Genomic DNA, 21,513 nt, shown 5'->3' on the forward strand with positions numbered 1-21,513 from the left:
TATTTCACTAGGAAACAGGAGGGGAAGTGCCTCACTCCAGAGCAGTGTTGCAGATGGGAGAGTACTGTGTACATCCTGAGGCAGAAGGCCCTGTGGACAACGTGCCCGCAATCCAGGCCTCATCGTCAGCTCTCAGTGTGACTGTTGGCAAACCACTTAACCTCCCTGTGTGAGGGCTGATGAAGTAAGGCTTTGATCTTTGCAGAGAAAAAGCCTTTATAGAAAATACCAAATAGGTCCACTCTTCCCTTGGCACCTCTTAAATTCATGTGGAGACTGATGTGTTTTGAAACATTCCAGTCACTCTTAGTTATAAGGACATGTTCCTAGACCCAGCCTCCCAAGTTTTCAGTCATTGTATTTTGTCTAGTTTTGTGAGGTGCCTCAAAGCAAAAATAAGCCCTAGGAATCTTTATGCAAGCCTTTTGTCTCAAAAGCTCTGAGCGTTCTAACAATAGACATTCCATGAACTCCACCACCACCGCACACAACCCTATACATTATTTAAAACCTGTGCATTTTAAAACCTAACTTGTGCCTGCATGCCTGCTAGAGCACTGTTGTTCTCTTAGGCTATTAATGGTAGTGATTTTTTGGGGTAAAGGTTTCGGTTGTAGGAATGTATATATTTTAGCAGATTCAAAGCAGAATTTCTTTTTTCCCCATCACTCCACCCCCACCAAGGTGTGCCTTCCTTGTGTGGTGTGTGTCATCCAAAATTAGCACTCATAAAGCACCCACAGCAGACTCACAATTCATACTCCCTCGGTGCTGGGTCATGGGGAGAAGCTCATTTATGTATGGTGTGGAAGATGGAGAAGATCTGGGAAATTTTTTTTAAGGAATATTTGCTTTTTAAGATTGCACATTCGGAACAAATTCAGTGAGTGACTTTTAGGCGAGGAAGAGGTAACCTTGTATCTCTTCACTGGTTGTACCTCTTCACGACCGTGTAGAGAAACAGGTAGAGAAGACCCCACAAGAAAGAAGGAAAAAGACATCTGACATTTCTTCTGTCAGCTTGCGTCATTCTGCCTGTGGCTATGAGGTAGGCAGGATTGTTGCCATTTTACAGATGGTAAATCCAGAGATCAGTGAAGTCAGGTCATTCCCCTATGTACGCATAACTTGTTGTTTGGTTGCTAAGTCATGTCCAGCTCTTTGTGACCCCGTGGACTGCAGCATGCTACGCTTCCCTATCCTTTTCTATCTCCCAGAGCTTTCTCAAACGCATATCCATTGAGTCGATGATGCCATCCAACCATCTCATCCTCTGTCGTCCCCTTCTCCTCCTGCCCTCAGTCTTTTCCTCAGGGTCTTTTCCAGTGAGTCAGCTCTTTGCATCAGGTGGCCAAAGTATTAAAGCTTCAGCATCAGGACAGTTGACTAGAAAATAGCAAAACCAAGGACTTCACTGATCTCTTATGATACCTTGGAGATTAGGAAAATTATGCTTGGGGTAACATATGCTTACCTCTCTGTGGAGCAATGGGGCCCCACCATCTTTGCTTTATTCTGTTAAGGTCAGAAAGCAGTTGCTGAACATCTAAAATGTGCCCGGCTTTCCTACGCACCAGGAACCCAAAAATGAACATGGCATGACCTCTGTCCTGGAGAAACTTACTGCTGCTTGTTGAAGTGATAAAATCAATTCAAAAAGGACAAAACCTAAGAACTCCAGGAGATAAGGACCTTGATAACTTCCAGTTTATAGATGAAAAAACAATACATCTGTGCTGTCCAATGTGGTAGAGATGTGACTGTCTAAGTTTATTAATTAAAATGAAATGGAACCATGCGTTTATTTCCTCAGTAGTGCTGGTCACGTTTAAGATGTTCAATAGTCAGCTGTAACAAGTGGCTGCCGTAATGGATGATGCAGATACAGAATATTTCCGTCATTGCAGGAAACCCTCCTGTCCCACGCTGCTCTAAGTCACTTTGTCATCACAGGAACATGCAGCATGGGCTTGTTCTGAATCCAGATTATAAACTGATAACCATTATGTTACATTGCTTCCTTTAATATCTAGTGAAAATTTGGGGAGAGGAAGCAGACAGGGGAAGAGTTATAAATCTCTTTTTATTCAGGAAATAAGAAATATTTAAGATGATGGGGAACAGGAGACATAAGTACAGATTTCCCCTGAAGCTCTTTTGTGCTACTTGAAGAACTAGAAAAGATTTTTTTTTTTTACTGGATCAGGAAAGTTAGTATTTGCTGTTTATGGAACCATGAGGTGACTTTTGCTAAGAGTTATCATAGGATTTTGTCTTATTTATTTTTAAGCCTCAGTTCCTAACATAGTACTTGATATTTAATAGCTCTACAATAAATGCTTCTTGAACTAAATTAAAAAAAATTAACTGTAATATCTTTTGCCCGTCTCAGAAGAATAGTTGTGAAGAAGAGTAATGATTCCTAGGGGGTAAAAAGGAAAGATTTCCGCAAGGGCAATATCCAGATGCTCAGCTTTATGAAAAGAGGGCCCCATATGAATATATCTGTGCTCTGACAGGGACATAAGAGGGAGTGATCATAAGAGCTGCCTAAACTCTGATCTGGGCCAGATTTTACAGTCTGCTATTTTAAAACTACAGAAACTCTGTATGTGGCTCTAAAATGAGAACGGAGAAAAATTGCCTCAATACCAAATTAGTTCCTGTTATTATCTCTTTAGTGAAGTGAAAACAAAGTCACCCCTCCGCCTCCCTCAATGTGTCCCAGTGTGTTATCCCGGATTACTTGCACTTACCCACCAAATGTTGTGTGAAAGCCGAAAGAAAAAAAAAAAATACACTATTTTGGCTCCCAGCTCATCCTCCTGCTCTTTTCATCAAAGCGACCCTCCCCCACCCCCATCTTCCTTTCCTTCTCTTCAGGATTTAGCTGCAGTGTTGGCTTCTGTGTTATTTAGAACAAACAAAACCTATCAAAATAGGGTTTCAAAGACAGATGTGCTGATTGGGGATGGGAAGCAAATGCGGCATGCTCACTCACTTCCTAAAAGCTTTAATTTACAGCAAAAATAAAAAGTTGTTCAACACCAGACAGGAGGAGTCAGCTTTGAAAAACTACTGATAAGCGGAGAAGAACGCTAGATTTGTTTTGAATCTTTTTTTTCCCCAAGCAGCAGTGATCACAACTTCCTTAGAATGATTTAAGAATTCCCAGGGGGCATTTTGCCCAGGTCCCTTTGTAAGCTTTAGACTCCTAACAGGGCTTATCAGAGAAGATTCCAATTTAGAGCAGCAAAAAGTTTAGTGTCTGATATCAGCTCTAGCTTTTCTTTTTCTTCTTCTCTTTTTCAAAAGGAGACATGATGTTTTACAGTGTTAACACTTTTGAAAGTTCCTATATTTCCAGTGAACAGAGTGCTTTTGTGAAAAGGGCTCTGAGAAGCATTATTCAGGCGAAAATGCATCAAAGGGATCCGAGTTGAAAAGAGAGAAGTTTGCCGATGTGGAGATTGAAGGCAGCATGTGCTGACAGGTGCAATTATAGCCAGATAATTGAATGTTTTAGGAGAGATGCGGTGCGATCAGGCAATAGTTATGAACTCACGTCGGAAACCCATTCATAATTAGATATTCAGGGATCCTGCTGTGGATGACACAACCAGTGTTGGGACCATGAACTACTTCAGCTGCCGGACATAAAAGGGATTGCGCTTTGTAAAGTAGTGTGAAAGAGCATGATATCAGCCCTCCAGAACTTAACTGATACAAAGTTTGGAGAGAAGGCTCAGCCTTCTCCCTCAGATTCCCAATAGTCTGGAACCTCTTTCAGCCTCTGAGTCGGAAGTCAATGCAGCTTCCAAGTCCTTTGGTCTCAGAGAAACTAAAGAAAATACCAACTTTTTAATTAGCAACATAAAACATCTCTCTCTGCTGGTTGAAGAGTTTCCAGGCACTTTAGGTTTCCTTTCTCTATACAATGTGCCTTAGCCAAAGAGCCTGGAATGAGACCAATCCAGTGTTTATTTCTGAGAATATTCCACCAAAGTCATAAAATGTAACAGCTCTATTTATGGTCTTGAGATTTCGGTGCTCAGAGCCTTGACTCAGTGAGAAGTGGGGTTACTATGTAAACTACATCTCCGCTTGATCTGAACAGCAGTGTCTTCTAGGGCTCTCTATGTGGAGACTGAGCAGTGAAGAAAGTACAAACCAGCAAAACACAGAGCAAGCATTTCTGCTCAGAACAGAGCAGAGGCATTCAGAATGTTTCATTAGGAAATCTGCGAGACTTCTGGCTTCAGGCTTTCATTCTTAATGAAACAATATAATTTATTCTGCTGTGTTGTATGATTTTTTTGTCTTTCAAATTTCAATTTCTTTTTTCTTCTATGTATGGTTGGATTACCTTATCATTGTAATGCTATTAAAGACTCTTGACTGTGAGTTACAGTTTTCTGATAATGACACCTTAACTTGAAATCCAGGTGATAGCTCCTTTTCTACCACAGAGAATTGACTCCTTAAAGACTTTGGATCACTCACATTTTCCTTCATTCTTTTTTAACTGCTACTTTTCACTTTCCCTTCTACCTATAAGTGTTTGGACTCCATTGGTACGTCGGCAGATGTTAATAGAAGACTGTCCTCATCAAGCATTTAACAAGCTCAAAAGTGAATCCAGTTTTGCACCAAAAATCCACCGCCACAGTAACCATGACCTACCCTGGTCTCACATTAGAAAGACTTCTTCTCACATTAATAAGACTTCTTTGGAAGTGAAGATGAAATTACTAATGGGATATGAAAACATTTAGCACCGTACTCAGCACATAACAGGAGCCTACTCTATGTTAGCTTTCTTCCTTTGCTCCTTCTGTCTCTAACTTCTTGACAGGTAAAATGAGGGGTTCTGATAACATTTAAATGCCTCTTATGCACTAAAGTCCAATGAGTCTGACTGTCTGCCTTAAGCAGTGTGATTGGAGAGTAACCGCCATAGTCTTTTCCACAAATCCAATTTCTGTGCAAAAAGGGAGACTCTCGGCACATAGTTGATGGGGAAAGAATTTGGATTTTCTTTTAGTATCATGTCTACACATTCTCGTTTGGCTGTCCTCTCAACCTAATATATCCGGGAAGTGGCTGGCCAGGGCTGGACGTGTGGTTTGAGTTGTGGGAATGAGGTTTTTTGACTGAGGAATGCTGTCTGTTTTACGGTGGTATCCATCATCTCCCCTTGACCACCATTCCCTTGCCTCAACCTCATAACCCTCTGGCTTGCTTTATACTTGTATTAATGGTGGAGGTACCTGGCATTTATGTTGTAGCATCTATGTGAAGAAATAACACTTAAGAGAAGGCCAGGCGATATCAGGAAACATCTTTCAATTACTACCTGGCTCATTAGTTTTGTCAAGAAAATGAACTATGGTCTGCCTTTTGACTCATTTGCAGAGAATCATAGGGGAAAGCATTGCAGTGTTGTTTGGTATCAGGAAACTGTTTCACTGAAGCACATACCTGCCTTTCCCTGGTCATCTGGCTCCAAGTGGAAGCCCAGGCAAATGAGAGGCTCTAAACCTCTGTTATGACCCAGTTCAGGCTGGACAAGACAGAGGACCGGGGGTCTTCCCGTGTGAGGGCTCCAGGAAGTTGCTTGTGTTACAGGCATAACATTTTGTCCATGAGAAGAGCCACTTGATGACAATATGATCCTCTGCTCTTTCCCAGTGCCAGAAAAGTGTACCATGAGATGCAGTGTGACTTAAGGGTTGAGAGCAAGAGCTTAGAAATCATGATAAGCTGGATTCAGATTTTGCCTTTATGACTGTTTGTAGCAAGAGTCAACCTTTTTTTCAGGAAAGGGCCAGCTAGTAAACATTTCAGGCTTTGCGGGCCAAATGATCTCAGTGACAACTACTCAACTCTGCTGTTTTAGTGAAAAAGAGCCATACACAATACATCAATGAATAGGCATGGCTGTGTTCCAATAAAACTTTCTTTACAGAAATAGGCAGTAGATTAGATTTGGCCAACAGCTGCAGGTTGCCCACCCATGATCTATAGAATGTTGCATTCTAAGTTACTTTAATTCAAGTTTCTTCTGAATATTAAAAGAGACAATGTATGTAACAAAACACTCAACACCTGCTTGGCATATGACAAAATGCCAAGGATCTACTCCTGCCAAATATCTACTACTTGAAAATAGTAGATTTTAATATTAATAGCAAAATATTAAAGTACTGTATATCATATAATTTAAGATGCCATTTGTTGTAGGATGCATATGGATTTCAGTTCTTAAAATGTGATAAAAAAAAAATCTTCGGATTGGTAAAACTTAGTAACAGTAACTAATTACAGTAACAAAGTTACATTTAGAATTTAGGTCTTTTTCTACTAGTGATCATTTAACTCATCTAACATTTCTCTGTGCTGTTTTTCTTGTCAGAGACACGTGTCATGAGCTGCTGGGACATGTCCCTCTGCTTGCGGACCCTAAGTTTGCTCAGTTTTCACAGGAAATAGGCCTGGCATCTCTGGGAGCATCGGATGAAGATGTTCAGAAACTAGCCACAGTGAGTTCCTTTTCAACCTGAAACCCGTTCTGCTTACGTCCGTTTGTAAGATGAAGAAAGCTTTGGAGGTACTATGAATAATAGGGCAAACATTCTGGAGAGACACGGCAACTTTATTTCCCCCGTGTGTGTTCCTCTGTAGCACGATGGGGACTTGGTTTCTTAACTGCCAAAATCTTTGTATTTCATCCTTCTCATTCAGGGGCTAGCTAGATAGTAACCGTTTTAGGCTTGTAGGTCATGAGGTCTCTTTCATAACTGCTTAGCTCAGCTAGTGTGGTGTAAAAGCAGCCACAGACAGTATGTAAATGAATGTGTGGTTGGATTTCAGTAAAGCTTTATGTATAAAAGCTGGCAGTGGGCTGGATTTGGCCTGTTTGCTGTCTCTTGCGCTGCTGCTGCTGCTGCTAAGTTGCTTCAGTCGTGTCCAGCTCTTTATGATCCCATGAACTGTAGCTCTCCAGGCTCCTCTGTCCATGGGATTTCTTCAGGCAAGAATACGGGAGTGGGTTGTCATGTCCTTCTCCAGGGGATCTTCCCAACCCAGGGATTGAACCCTCATCTCTTATGTCTCCTGCATTGGCAGGTGGGTTCTTTACCACCAGCACCACCTGGGAAGCCCCTTGTTCTAGTTCAATGTTTATTTTCTAGAATTGTTTGTGATAGTGAAAAGTATGCATTTAAGTGGGAGTTGTGCTCAGGAGACGTGAGACATGGGTTTGGCCTCTGGGTCAGGAAGAACCCCTGGAGGAGGGCATGGAAACCCCCTCCAGCACTCTTGCCTGGAGAATCCCATGGACAGAGGGGCCTGGTGGGCTGTAGTCCATGGGGTCACACAGAGTTGGACACGACTGAGCGACTTAACATGCATGCAGGAGTTGTACTTGGGATTATTTCTGACTAGTCAGTATGGGGTTTTCAGACTCAATTTGAGCCAGCATTAAGCAGCTCATGCCAAACAATTACTATAAGTACAAAACCAGAGAAAGATTGAATAGATACCATGATCTCAGCAAGGTTCTTTGCAAAACAAGTCATATGAGAGGAAAGGTGTAATGTTGGCAGCTACCTTTAAGCTGCTGAAGAGCCAGATCCAGCAAACTCATTTGCTTTATCCTAGCCCCATATGAAGAAGCCAGAGTAACAAACTCACTTACCTACCGGGGACAGTCTGTTGACAACAATGAGCAAAGCTACTGGAGGAAGGAAAAATAGGATCCTAAATTGTGTGTTTGACAGACATACATTGGTGACATATTAGGCATGCAGGAATATTCTTCACTCCCACCAGGAAGTAAATGGTCTCCTAGATCTCTTAAGATGCAAAGCCCTTTCAGTATATCTTTTGTTTCCTAATTTTGATAGAGATATAGAAACTGAGAAATATTATTCTGCTTGAAGAGAAATAGTGGAATAGCCATGCTGCTGGTGTCAGTGTGGCGATGAACAGAGGTTGGAGGGGGCTGCCGGGAGCTCAGGAGGGTGCGTGTCTTTTACAGCAGAAGGCTGCCAGATGGGGATGTAAGCCTTTGTATTGCTGGATCTTCTAAATTTGAGAGAGATTGGAAATCTAGATTTCTAAGTGAAATTTAATGATTTAAAAATTTTAGCTCATGGAAAATAATCTACCATTATGAGCTGAGGAAAATATATTTGTAGACTCAATTAGGATCTGTTCTTCCAATTTGTAACCTCTGCTCTAGGAATTGTATCTCATGTATTTTGGTTATCTATTACTGTGTAACAAGTAATCCCAAAACTTGGTGGCTTAAAACAATGAACATTTGTTATGTCATAGTTTCTGTGTTTAGAGATTTGGGAGCAGCTTAGCTGAGTGGTTTTGTCTCAGGGACTCTCTGTTGTTGCTATTAAGATGTGGGCTAGACCTATGATGTCTTCAGATTTGGGAAAGTTCTCCCAAGATGGCTCAGCCATGTGGATATTGGCAACTGGCTTCCTTCAGAAGAGAGAGAGGGAGAGAAGAAGGGGAGAGAGAGTGGGGAAGAAAGAGAGAAAAGAGGAGATCGAGATAGCTAATTTTTGAATTTAGTTTTTAATTGGAGGAAAATTGCTTTACCATGGTGTGTTGGTTTCTGCAGTACAACAATACAAATTGGTCATAATTATGCATATGTCCCCTCCCCTCATCCTGACCCTCTCAGTCATCACAGAGCTCCCTGTGTTATACAGCAGCTCCCCACTAGCTCTCCATTTTACACGTGATTGTGTATAAACATAATGACGTGTATACACATGATACTGTATATACGTCAGTGCTACTTTCTGCATTCACACGTGTTCCCCATCCTGAACCCTCCTCCCTCCTCCCTCCCCGTACCATCCCTCTGGGTCGTCCCAGTGCACCAGCCCCAAGCAGCCAGTATCCTCCATGGAACCTGGACTGGTGACTCATTTCATGTATGATATTATACATGTTTCAATGCCATTCTCCCAAATCATCCCACCCTCTCCCTTTCCCACAGAGTCCAGAAGACTGTTCTATACATCAGTGTCTCTTTTGCTGTCTCATATACAGGGTTATTGTTACCATCTTTCTAAATTCCATATATATGTGTTAGTATACTGTATTGGTGTTTTCTTTCTGGCTTACTTCACTCTGTATAATAGGCTCCAGTTTCATCCACCTCATTAGAACTGATTCAAATGTATTCTTTTTAATGGCTGAGTAATACTCCATTGTGTATATGTACCACAGCTTTCTTATCCATTCATCTGCTCATGGGCATCTAGGTTGCTTCCATGTCCTGGCTATTATAAACAGTGCTGCAATGAACATTGGGGTACACGTGTCTCTTTCCCTTCTGGTTTCCTCAGTGTGTATTCTCAGCAGTAGGATTGCTGGGTCATAAGGCAGTTCTATTTCCAGTTTTTCTGTAGATGTATTTTAAAACCACCACACTGTAAGTCCTGTTACTTAATTCTCAAACCTTAGCTCTGGCTTTAAATGCTACATTTCAGAACTTCCTTGTGCCTTGCAAATTCCTTGAAATTTTCTGGTTTCAGCCTTTGACCCCTGTAGCTTATACTGTTGATCAGAGATGGATGGTTTGCTTGCTTGTCTTATTTTGAACAGCTGCAAACTAGGAGTCAACCCTGCCAGGTTGTGTGTGTGTGTGTGTGTGTTTATCTGTGTCCAAAGAGAGGAGGAGAAGGAGCGAGGTAGGACTTCATGGATGTGAATGTAGGTGGATCCTGGTGAGTGATATAATTTCTTTCTTAAAAGCAGTGACAATAAAATATTTTTATCTTCTCTTCCATTGAATGATGATTAATTAATTCCATCTTTCAAACTAACATTTACAAAGAATATGACAGGATCCTCACCTTTCAGAAAGTCACAGACTATATAGATAAAACTAAGACTTGTCAGAGGAGAGAAACTTTGAGTTGAGTCTTGAAAGGTGAGAGGGGGGAAGGAAGGATTGAAGGATGGTTTCATTGAGAAGAAATCTCTCTGGTTTGGAGGCTCGACAGGGAAGGCCTGCTTACCAGTTTAGAGGACCATGCTGAAACCAAGGATCACCTTTTCTGTCATTACAATGAACAAAGTACTCCTCATCTAAAACAGTATAAATGCAGTTTCATAGAGTTAGAAGTGTGACACACTTCTTACTGGGCTGAGAGGAAGGTGTCAGCAGGGCTGTGTCACTCTGGAGGCTCTGGGGGAGAATCTGTTCCCTGGCCTTTTGCCCGCTGTTAAAGGCTGCCTGCATTCCTTGGCTCATGGCCCCCTTCATCCACCATCAACACGGCCATGTTGCATCTCTCTGATCTTCCTGCCATTGTCACATCTCTCTCTGTCTCTCATCGACTATTGCTTTTAAGGGCTAATGTGGGGCCTACCTGGATAATTCATGAATTTCCCCATTCAAACTCCATGTCTGCGTAGACAGCATATTCATAGGTTCTGGATATCTTTGAGGGGGCATTCTTCTTTGTTTCTGTTTTTACACTTGCAAGATAAAACCAACAATTAAAGCTTGAAACCTTTTTTACTAGGGCCAGTGAATTTGTAGAATAAGTTTTCCTTTGGAACTTATATTCCTTTGCCTGGTTCCAATACCCTTGGCCATGGATTGCTTCAGTTCCAGTGGCCAGAAACAATCCCATCTATTAGAGATCACTAATCATGTTTCTCTTGCTCTCTTTCTTCCTCTTTTTCAATTGTTCTTTGCCTAGAAGATACCACTTTTCTGCAGGAGCCAATTCAAGTCAACAGATAGTCTTTAAGTGGCTAAAGAATCCCAGGTTCCATGGGCGGGAATCGGGGAAAGGCAAAGAAGTAGTACTTACTTCAAAGAACTCACGATCCAGTACACAAAATACAGTAAACCCCGAGTCAGTGTTAGCTTTCATTCATATACATAAGCAGATACATAGTTGAAGGAAATTTAAGTCTTTTAAGTGTGTCTGAGTTCTGAGCTCATTGTTGGAGACTGGGATGCAGAGTCAGGTTAAGGAGGATCAAAAGCCTCTCAAGGGAGAGAATAAGTCTGGGACCTTAGAGTGGCTTTGACTATTATAAAAACCAAGGAGACCATCAACTTTCAAAAGACTTCAACTTAAAGATTATGAGTTTCTTTAAACACAGTGGAGAGTTGGAGCCTGATCCCCTCTTTTCCTGACCTTACTGGAGCAGATCTTGCATGAGCAACTCTCTTTGATTTTCTGTCTCTCACAAGCCTTGCGGTTCCATTTTTCTCAATTTTATAGACTGCCCACTTACTTTGAAAAGTATTTTGTGGACCAAGGAAAAATTTGGAAAGTTTTACCCACATGATGGGGAGAATATAGAGGAAGACAGATTCCCAGTGTGAGGAGGCTAGCGAGGTTTTGTGCTGAAATAATACGGTACTGCCATTGACTTCCAAAACCACATCTTATCCTTCAGTTAAAACAAAGTGAATCGAAAACTGCTGGAATTTGGCTTGAAAGAAAACAGATTCCAGCTAGGCAAGTTCATAGTAAACCTGGGAATGAATAACCTATTGGATGGCACACATATTAAGGACTGTCAAGCCATATGCTGAAGCTAGAAGCTCAATTTGATGACTCTGTTACAAGGACTAAGAGATTAAGAGGTAAAGCCTCAATGAGAGGGGTAAAAAGACCAATGGTGGAGGAAGAGTAGTGGTTAGTGAGGCCTCTTAGCTGTCCAGATGAGAAACGGAGGTCTTATTAGCTGATTTCCTCCAAGCAGTTTCCATTAAGTCTCCTGAAAAAGTATTAGAACAAAATGAGAGATGAGATGTACTAAAGGAGAAAAATCCATAGAGAGGACAAATGGAAAAGCACAGAAATCACTATTTATGCAGAAAAATGAGACAGCCCATATTATTCTTTTACTCTAGGTAAGACTTATATTATTAATGACTCTGTTTATATACTGCCTCCCTTTCCTTGTTTAGTGAATTTAAGCACTTAGGAAAAAGAGAGTCACGCCTGGTAAAAGTAGATACTTAATAACTTTCCGTGATGTGCCATCAACAAATCCATCTAAGGAAGAAAGCAACCTCTGCTAAGCCGGGTGGACGCCTCCAAACTCTTGTTTTGTTCAAAGCTGCTTCTGAACTTTTGGGTATGATTTTAGAGGGAGCAGGTTATTGCCTATAACTACTGCCTCTTTTTGCTATATTTCTGCATGATATTTATTTTGACATTTTAATAATGCTCATTTTTGAGAATGAAGCTATCTCTGCTGTTTTATGTGGGCAATGGTTGCAGCTCCCTGAGAACTGTTTAAATGAAACTCTTTTGTATCTGAATAAATTGATGATGCTCAGTAACTGTATTTGAAATGCACTGTTATACATCTAAATAATTTGCCTTCTGGTGGATAATGAATAAGGTCACTGGGTTTGGCAGCAGTACTCTTTTCATACTCATCATAGCTGTCCAGGGTCTGTGTATGATAGGTATGCAAAAATATTCCCAATAATGCCTGCCTAGTGTGTGCTGTAATTTTCAGACCAGCCATTTCCCACAGTAGTGCTGGCTTACATGGGTTTAATAGATTAGTGTCTTCTTTAAGGGCTGTAAACTTAAATGCCTTCAGGAGCCAGATAGTAGCAAGGATGTCTGAAATAGCCTGATATAGGATAATAAGGAGTATTGGAGCCTGTAGAGAACTACAGAGTACATCTTATACCTAAGAGCCTTCACATCCAAAAATAAAAATAAAACAAAATATTCTTTGACTACAAATCTTTGTTTGCAAGCTAAAACAGAACTATAGGCTCTCAGTTGCCAGCCCTTGTATTGAAAGTTGGATTATACATTATATTATACCATGCAGAGGGACCAGCCCATGCTGGATTCACCTTTATTTCATATTGGACATACTCAATTACCACTTACTGGACAACTGGCTATTTTTCCCAAGAAAAGACAGCTATTACTGTGTTCACTAGAAATACGTATCTTACTGCCGTTGAGAGGTGACTGGTTTTGAATTACAACTTTAAACAGTCACAAGCATGACTGTCATACATATGTTCTGAGCATGTGTTGACGATTTATTTAACTCACTCATGAGGTAAAAGCAAAATGGTAAATTTCACTGAAAGAAGAATTTCACAGACTGAGACTGTCTAGTCCCTGAAAGAAGGAATTCTGAAACAAGGTGCAAATGTTTTATGTTCTGTGGAGCAAAGAACAGTAACCTTGAAGTTATCTTTTCTACCAGGCAGAAATCATTTGCATGTCTAGTGGACAAAAATAACTTGAAATTTATCAATCTTCACAAAATTGACACCTGACTTCGCTGCATCTGGGCCTCAATCAATATAAACAGGAAGACAGACAAAGGGTATATTCCCTATGTCAGTGCTTTTCAAATGGTAATGAGTATAAAATAACCAGAGAGCTCGTTACAAGGCAGACTCTGGGCAACCAGGTCTGGAATGGGGCCTGAAATCTGGCATTTCTGATGAGATCCCAGGTACTGCTGATATACTGGTGGTCCAGAGAAGCAGTGACCTGGTACACAGGTGTGCCTGTTAGGCAAGGCTCGGGTATGTTTTTCAGAAGGCATATGGCAATCCTTCAGCCTTAGTTCCAGATTCAATACTTTTCCTAAAAACTGGGCTCACAGGGTATTTATTGCCGGATAAACACTGTGCGGTGTGACCTGAGTGTATTTAGGGTTTTCCTGAGCCTGGAAACGGAGCCTTGTATCTCTGAGTGCGTGTCACTGGGCCCATTTTGTGTGTCTGCTCTCATACTCTCCTGCCACCTGCTCACTTGCCGTACGACTTATGTCATTCAGTTTTACAGGAATGCACAGACAGACACTTACTGATCAGGTAAATTTAGGAGCTAGCCCCAGAAGGATTATCGACTTCTCTTTCCCCAGCTGTTAGGAGTGTAAAGGGATGCCTGCACCTTGCAGTGCCTCCCACCCCACGACGCAGACGGCTTCAGTTCAGTCTGCTCATTTCTCACGTCATAAAGGCATTTCAAACAGACGAAGCTGTGCATCATTTGTTGGAGAAAGCAATCAGCAGGAGTACACCACAGATGTTTTCCAAGCAGAATAAATCGGCCTCTGGCCCAGTTAGAATTTTCCCTTTACGGAGAGTTTTAGGTCATCTATTCAGTTCTGTCAACTCCAAAACATGTTTCCCTTCATTTCCTGATGAAGAGCTTCTGTCCCTGAGTCTTGGTGAAGCTGGTGAGCAGAGAGTCTTGGCCAAGGGTGAGGAAGGAGTAACCAGTCTTTTCCATAATGCGTTCCCAGAACATTAGTCTCATGAAATGTTATTATGAGCTCTGTGACAGAAGGGATCCATAGACAAATACATTTGGGGAAAACTAGATTAAGTGAAATAAACAACTTTGTTTTCAAAGTATTGAGTTTTCAGGGCCTTTCCTAAGATAATGTGCAGAGTGAATCTTATAAGTGATAAAAATTTTGTTTTTACACACTGAAGTTTCTTCCATCTTAAGATGACATTGGTAGTAAGACATATAATTAATAGCTTTTTTAAAAAGGGGAAAAAAGATTCAGGTGGCAAATTTTTTTATATTGTTTGTAAGAAGCTCTATTTTAGAAATGTTAAAATGTGAACTTGAAAATTAAGAAAGTACTGGGTTGACCAAAAAATTTGGGTTTTCCCCATGTTACAGAAAAAACCTGACAAACTTTTTGGCCAACCCAGTAATTAGATGGTTGCTAAAGTCTCTTTTCATGGAAGATGTATTAGCATCTCAAGCTATTAACATTCCAAGGAGCACAGTTTAGGAGATACAAGTCTAGATGTTTTTTTGAAAGGATGAGATTCATTGTGAGCAGAATCTCTGAATGAAAAAAAAATCACCAACTGATTTTTTTTGTAAGAAAGGACTGTCAAAAAATGAACAATATAGGGTTCTGTTTATACTTTATAAAAACAAATAATTTATTTGTTCCAAGTAAAAAGTTTGTATTATTTGGGGCTTTTGATGGCTGTAAATGAAATATGTTTGAATTTCTAGGTATAACTGGGACTTTCTCTTGCTGAGAGTGGTAATGAAATGTACAGTCAGCTTTAAACTAATAATTGACTGTAATTCACATTAGAAGTGTAATTGCAAAGGTAACATTAGTTTATGGATTGCTAATGAATGTTTTCCTGTCTGTGGAGGGCATTAGCTTGTTACCCGTCTCTTATGAGTTTGCCTACCTGGCTGGGCATGGGAACTTGCAGCTTTTAAAAAGCTTATGCCCAGTTCTACTTCTTTCTGAAATGTATTACATTAAAAATGACCATTTAATAGCTCTACAGAAAGCTCGAAATAAGCCCCAGGCTTATTTATTCCATGTAGAGTCTTTGAACTAGTTTAGGCATTTGGATCATTTGATACAAAGCTGACAAAAAGCTGGAAGGAATGCTCTTAATTGAGATGTTTGGGTGGATGATGAGTTAGTGTGCTATTTCTGAGAGTAACTTAATTAAAAATTAATAATATCTATTCCAACTCATTACTTTCACTTTTATGTATTCTGTGCATATTGAAAAGTGGTCTTGCCCTGCAAGGAGCTCTATATTTCTTTAACCAGCCCCTTAGAGCTTCACTTCTGTCTTTTGTCTTTTTTTTTTTTTTTTAACCAACCCTGCCCTTGGTCTTTTTCTTACCTGAGTGCTCCAAGGCCATTCTTTCTTCTGACTGTACCCCCTCCTGAGATTGTTGATACTGGAGCTAAGGCTATTCTGCACTATCTGGATATGTTTCACTTACAATATTCATGGTTGCTATTATAGGTGTTCATCATCTATTTATATTATGATGAGAACACCATCGTTACTGGGAATTAAAAAGTGAGCTCTCTTTTTGCTCACTATGTTTAGAAACAAATCTATTTGCAGTCCAGAATAGTCATCCATTTTTGCAACTCAAATCTTTGTTCATCATTTTATAACTGTATTCTAGGGGCCTCAGAGAGCCATCATATAACTGCAGATGAGGAAAAAAAAAACCCCAACCCAACAGCTTATTTTAGATATTTGGAAACTCATAAAGTTAGAGCTGCTTCAGTAACTGTTCATCCTGTTTGTGTGTTAAGCTCTGTGCCCACTTGACTTTATCCTCAAGGATCACTGCAAGTCAGCAGTTGGGATCTCAGAACTTGATGAAGTTACTAGATGGATGTTTTGATGGGCAGTGCATGGTGTGGGGTATGTGGTGGGAAGGGTCTGAACCTGAAGTGAGCCCGATAAGTGATATACTTATCTGTTGCAAAATGGTTACCATGATAGTGATGGCTAATACCTGAATGTCCTCATATAATTGCCATTTCTTTTTTGTGGTGAGAATGTTTAAGATCTACTCTCTTAGCAACTTCCAAGTACATAACACAGTATTGTTAACTATTATCAGTATTCTATACATTAGATCCCCAGGACTTACTTGTCTTACGGCTGGAGGTTTCTATCCTTTGATCTGTATCTCCCTTTCCCCCGATTCCCATCTTCTGGTAAAGTGAAGTGAAAGTGCAAGTCACTCAGTTGTGTCTGACTCTTTGTGACCCCGTGGACTGTACTATCCATAGAATTCTCCAGGCCAGAACACTGGAGCAGGTAGACATTCCCTTCTCCAGGGGATCTTCCCAACCCAGAGATTGAACCTGGGTCTCCCTGATTGCAGGTGGATTCTTTATCAGCTGAGCCACCAGGGAAGCAACTAGCATTCTAATTAGTGTTTTGGTGAGTTCAGCTTTTTTAGAATCCACATATAAGTGATATGATAGATATTTGTCTTTCTCTGAGTTATTTTACTTAGTGTAATACCTTCATGGTCCATCGATGTTGTTGCAAATGGCAGGATTTCCTTCTTTCTCATGGCTGAGTAGTATGTATTCCACTCTGTGTGTGTGTGTGTGTGTGTGACTTCCCAAGTGGCACTAGTGAGAAAGAACCTGCCTGACAATGCAAGAGATGTAAGAGATGCAGATCTCTGGGTTGGAAAGATCCCCTGGAGGAGGGCATGGCAACCCATTTCAGTATTCTTGCCTGAAGAATCCCATGGACGGAGGAGCCTAGTGGGCTACAGTCCATACGGTCGTAGAGTTAGACATGACTGAAGTGGCCTACTGTGTATATATATATCACATTTTTATCCATTAGTCCACAAACGGACACTTAGATTGTTTTCATATTTTGGCTCTTTCAAATAATGTTGTGATAAACATGGAATGCAGATACCTCTTGAAATCTTGCTTTCATTTCCTTTGATAATACATCCAGAAGAAGAACTTCTGGATCATATAGTAGTTCTGTTTTTAATTTTTTGAGGTAACTTCATACTGTTTTTCACAGTGTCTGCACCAGTTTACATTCCCACCAGGAGCGCAGGAGGGTTCTCTTTTCTCCACATCCTTGTGAACACCTGGGTCTTATCTTTGGGTGACCTGAGTACCAGCTCTGTTACTTCTCGATCTTGTACTCAGGGACCAACTATGTTCCCTATTTGTGCCTCAATGTCTTCTTTAAAATGGAGATATTCTTCTACCACTATGCTGAGTGAAGATCAAATGAGATGAAATACTTCTGTGATGTATGCTGTGCTACTGTCTAATGTATCATATCGAAATGATATTGATCTCACTATCACTCCCCAAATCCAAACTGCACCAGAGGAGTTATATTGTTGATTAATTTCAAAGTCATTTCAAGCCCCTATATCCTCTAGTTCCTCAGACAGAACTAACTTCTTCCTGTGATTCAAAAGCTCTGACATTGAGTCCTTCTTACTTTTTCTGCTTAAAGTAAGCTGGAATGCATTCTTCAGGCACAGATTTGTGCAGTCACTTTAATTTCCATAAAGATGTAGAGAAGAAGGAATTTTCTAGTTTAACGACAATAAAGTAGGTTTTCAAAATCTTAGGCTTGTATTAACAGAAATATCGGTGGTGTAATTCCATTTCTAGCAAAAGCAGAGAGAGGTGGTTGGGATTTTTTTTTTTTATGAAGAAGAATAGCAAAAGTAATGTTATATTGAACTATAGGAATTTAATTACCCCATTCCACAAATGTAGTTTTCAAATAAAGTAGTCAAAAGATTTTCCAGAGCTATTCTTCTGAACAGTGATATAAAAACCCAGAACACATTTAGTAGATGTAAAATGCATTACTGTACATTATGATCCATGGTGAAAGAAAGCATAATAAGAAACGCGACATGAGACTGAACGCATGGTGATTAAAAGTCTCTGCTCCCTTTGTAGAAATATTGTAATTGGCTTAGAATTTTATATATTTGTCACCGTGAGAGTGGGCATTTCTGGAACATTTCTGATGGGTGGATTTCATCCTGGGGAGAAGGCTCCCAGAAAATGGAAATACTATCATTTGAGGGCGGAGTAGGTGTCACATAAGAACTGCCAGGAGGCTGGGAAGGAATAAATCACCGCGGGGCCCTCATCCTTATTTAAACAGCCTTAAAGTCTGTCCTTTACAGTGTCCATAAAACATCAAGAAAATTGCTAAGAAGGTAAACCCTAAGAATTCTCATCACAAGGGAAGCACTTTTTTCTTTTTGTTTTTTATTGTGTCTATATGAGATGGGGTCGCAAGGAGTCAGACAAGACTGAGCAACTTTCACGTACATACGTACGTATGAGATGATAAATGAGATGCTAACTAACTTCTTATAGTAATCATTCACAGTATATGTAAGTCAAACCATTTTGCCGTACCCCTTAAATGTATACAGTGAAATATGTTGATTATGTCTCAATAAAACTGGAAAAAAAAAAAAAAAACCATTCCCTCAGCAATGAAGAGAAGGCAGGGTGAATTAGGGACTCCTCTATTGAGAAGTCTTTACAAAAACCTTTGTTTCTCTGTCTTATTATACAGGTGACACATATTCACTGTAGAAAATTTTAAAAAATGGATAAGCAAGGAAAATAATTTAAAGATCATTTGTAATATCACAGCAGCAATAACCAGTGTTAACAATTTGGTGTATAACCTCCTAGTTTTTCTGAAAAGTTATTTTGCCACGGCAAATAAGAACTTGGTAAAGGGGAGTCCTGGTCTTGGAAAAGGAAGCAGCAAGATGTTGATCCATTTATCAAACATTTGTGCTGTCAGGAGAGACTTTACCTTTTACATCAACAGAAGAAAAAATAAATTGGAAGTACTCTAGAAATATGGAGATTATGATTTTTCACTCGGGTAATTTGCAAAGTGTTTTAGTGAACATCAGATGCAGCTAATGAAAAAAGTTAGCACTTTTTAAAATAAGAAAATTGGTTTTCATATATCTTTTAAACGTCAGTCTTCAAAATTTGCATTATTCTTGTCCCCAAATTAGTGATTGCTACTTTTATCTAACCAATATTCTCCCCTCCTACTGTTCTTTTTTTTTTTTTTGATAAGATCATGAACATCTTTACCCAGAGCCCTTAATCTCAGATAATCATACAGGTAAGGAGGAAACGGAAATCTGGAATGAAATAGAGTGAACGCTTCTATATATGAGGGTTTTTCTTGAGCACTTTAGGGACTTGCTAGCAAGGCAGTATAGTGTAGTAGGTATTCAGACTGCAGGCTTCAAGGTCAAATTATGTGACTTCACATCTGGCTCTATCACTTACTGGTTGGATAACCTTGGATAAATTAGTTAGCCTCTCTGTGCCCTAGTTTCTTCAACATTAGAATGAGAATAGTAATACTATCAAGTCTTGTAGTGCTATTGGAGGTTCATAAGATAAGGCACTGCAGATGGTGACTGCAGCCAGGAAATTAAAGACGCTTACTCCTTGGAAGGAAAGGTATGGCCAACCTAGATAGCATATTCAAAAGCAAAGACATTACTTTGCCAACAAAGGTCCGTCTACTCAAGGCTATGGTTTTTCCTGTGGTCATGTATGGATGTGAGAGTTGGACTGTGAAGAAGGCTGAGCGCCAAAGAATTGATGCTTTTGAACTGTGGTGTTGGAGAAGACTCTTGAGAGTCCCTTGGACTGCAAGGAGATCCAACCAGTCCATTCTGAAGATCAGCCCTGGGATTTCTTTGGAAGGAATGATGCTAAAGCTGAAACTCCAGTACTTTGGCCACCTCATGTGAAGAGTTGACTCATTGGAAAAGACTCTGATGCTGGGAGGGATTGGGGGCAGGAGGAGAAGGGGACGACAGAGGATGAGATGGCTGGATGGCATCACTGACTCGATGGACGTGAGTCTGAGTGAACTCTGGGAGTTGGTGATGGACAGGGAGGCCTGGCGTGCTGCAATTCATGGGGTCGCAAAGAGTCGGACACAACTGAGCGACTGAACTGAACTGAACTGAAGATAAAGCATTGTAAAGCTGCTTAGTACAGAGCTAGATATTCAATAAATACCAGCTAGAGTATTTGACAAATTGCACTCAAATTGCACTAGGTGGTCAAGTCAGTCAAACTCAAGTGCAGGGAAGACCCCTGGAGAGAACTGTGACTCTTCTGGTGATCTTGGTTAGTTCTCTAACTTTCAACTGAACTCAGGTTTTCCTTTCTGAAATGCAGGCTATGCAGTTTATATTACAAAGGGGTTGTAGATGGAGCGGCATGCTGCTTTGCAATGTAAGGTATTTTAACCATAAATAATAAAGGGAAGGCCTCCTCCAAATGATATCAAACTTCTCCCTGGAGATGGAAGAGTCCTCCTCAGAGTTAATAGCACACCTCCCCTGAGTGAGCACAGAGAAAGGCAAGTTGCAGGAAACAGCTGGGGAGAACAAATGAATAAATACTGTTTGTGCCAATGAGAGCACATGAAATAATGAATTCCTGACTTAAACTTCTCAAGCAGATTAGGAGCGATGCTGTTCATTGGTACGTGCAGCACTCCCTTAATAGCTCAGTTCAGTTCAGTTATTCAGTTGTGTGTGACTCTTTGCGACCCCATGGGCTGTAGCAAGCCAGGCTTCCCTGTCCATCACCAACTCCCGGAGTTTCCTCAAACTCACGTCCGTCGAGTCGGTGATGCCATCCAACCATCTCATCCTCTGTTGTCCCCTTCTCCTCCTGCCTTCAATCTTTCCCAACATCAGGGTCTTTTCAAATGAGTCAGCTCTGGCCAAAGTATTGGAGTTTCAGCTTCAGCATCAGTCCTTCCAATGAAAATTCAGGAGTGATTTCCTTTAGGATGGACTGATTGTATCTCCTTGCAGCCCAAGGGACTCTCAAAAGTCTTCTCCAACACCACAGTTCAAAAGCATCAATTCTTCGGTGCTCAGTGAGAGTCTAACTCTCACATCCATACATGAACACTGGAAAAACCATAGCTTTGACTAGATGGACCTTTGTTGGCAAAGTAATGTCTCTGATTTTTAATATGCTGTCTAGGTTGGTCATAACTTTTCTTCCAAGGAGCAAGTGCCTTTTAATTTCATGGCTTCAGTCACCATTTGCAGTGATTTTCAAGCCCCCCAAGATAAAGTCTCTCACTGTTTCCATTGTTTGCCCATCTATTTGCCATGAAGT

At 40.5% G+C, this 21,513-nt stretch overlaps 1 protein-coding gene across 1 annotated transcript in view; it reads left to right on the forward strand.

Moving 5' to 3' along the window:
- The window catches only part of TPH2 (tryptophan hydroxylase 2), a 103,027-nt gene that overhangs the window by 49,952 nt on the left and 31,562 nt on the right, over positions 1-21,513 (forward strand). Inside the window, exon 8 of the mRNA XM_061415529.1 lies at positions 6,416-6,542. Within this exon, the coding sequence (XP_061271513.1) occupies positions 6,416-6,542 (127 nt within the window). The remainder of the gene's footprint in view (positions 1-6,415; positions 6,543-21,513) is intronic.

This window comes from Bos javanicus, chromosome 5 (genome assembly GCF_032452875.1).
Source record: "Bos javanicus breed banteng chromosome 5, ARS-OSU_banteng_1.0, whole genome shotgun sequence".
Taxonomy (NCBI): Eukaryota; Metazoa; Chordata; class Mammalia; order Artiodactyla; family Bovidae; genus Bos; species Bos javanicus.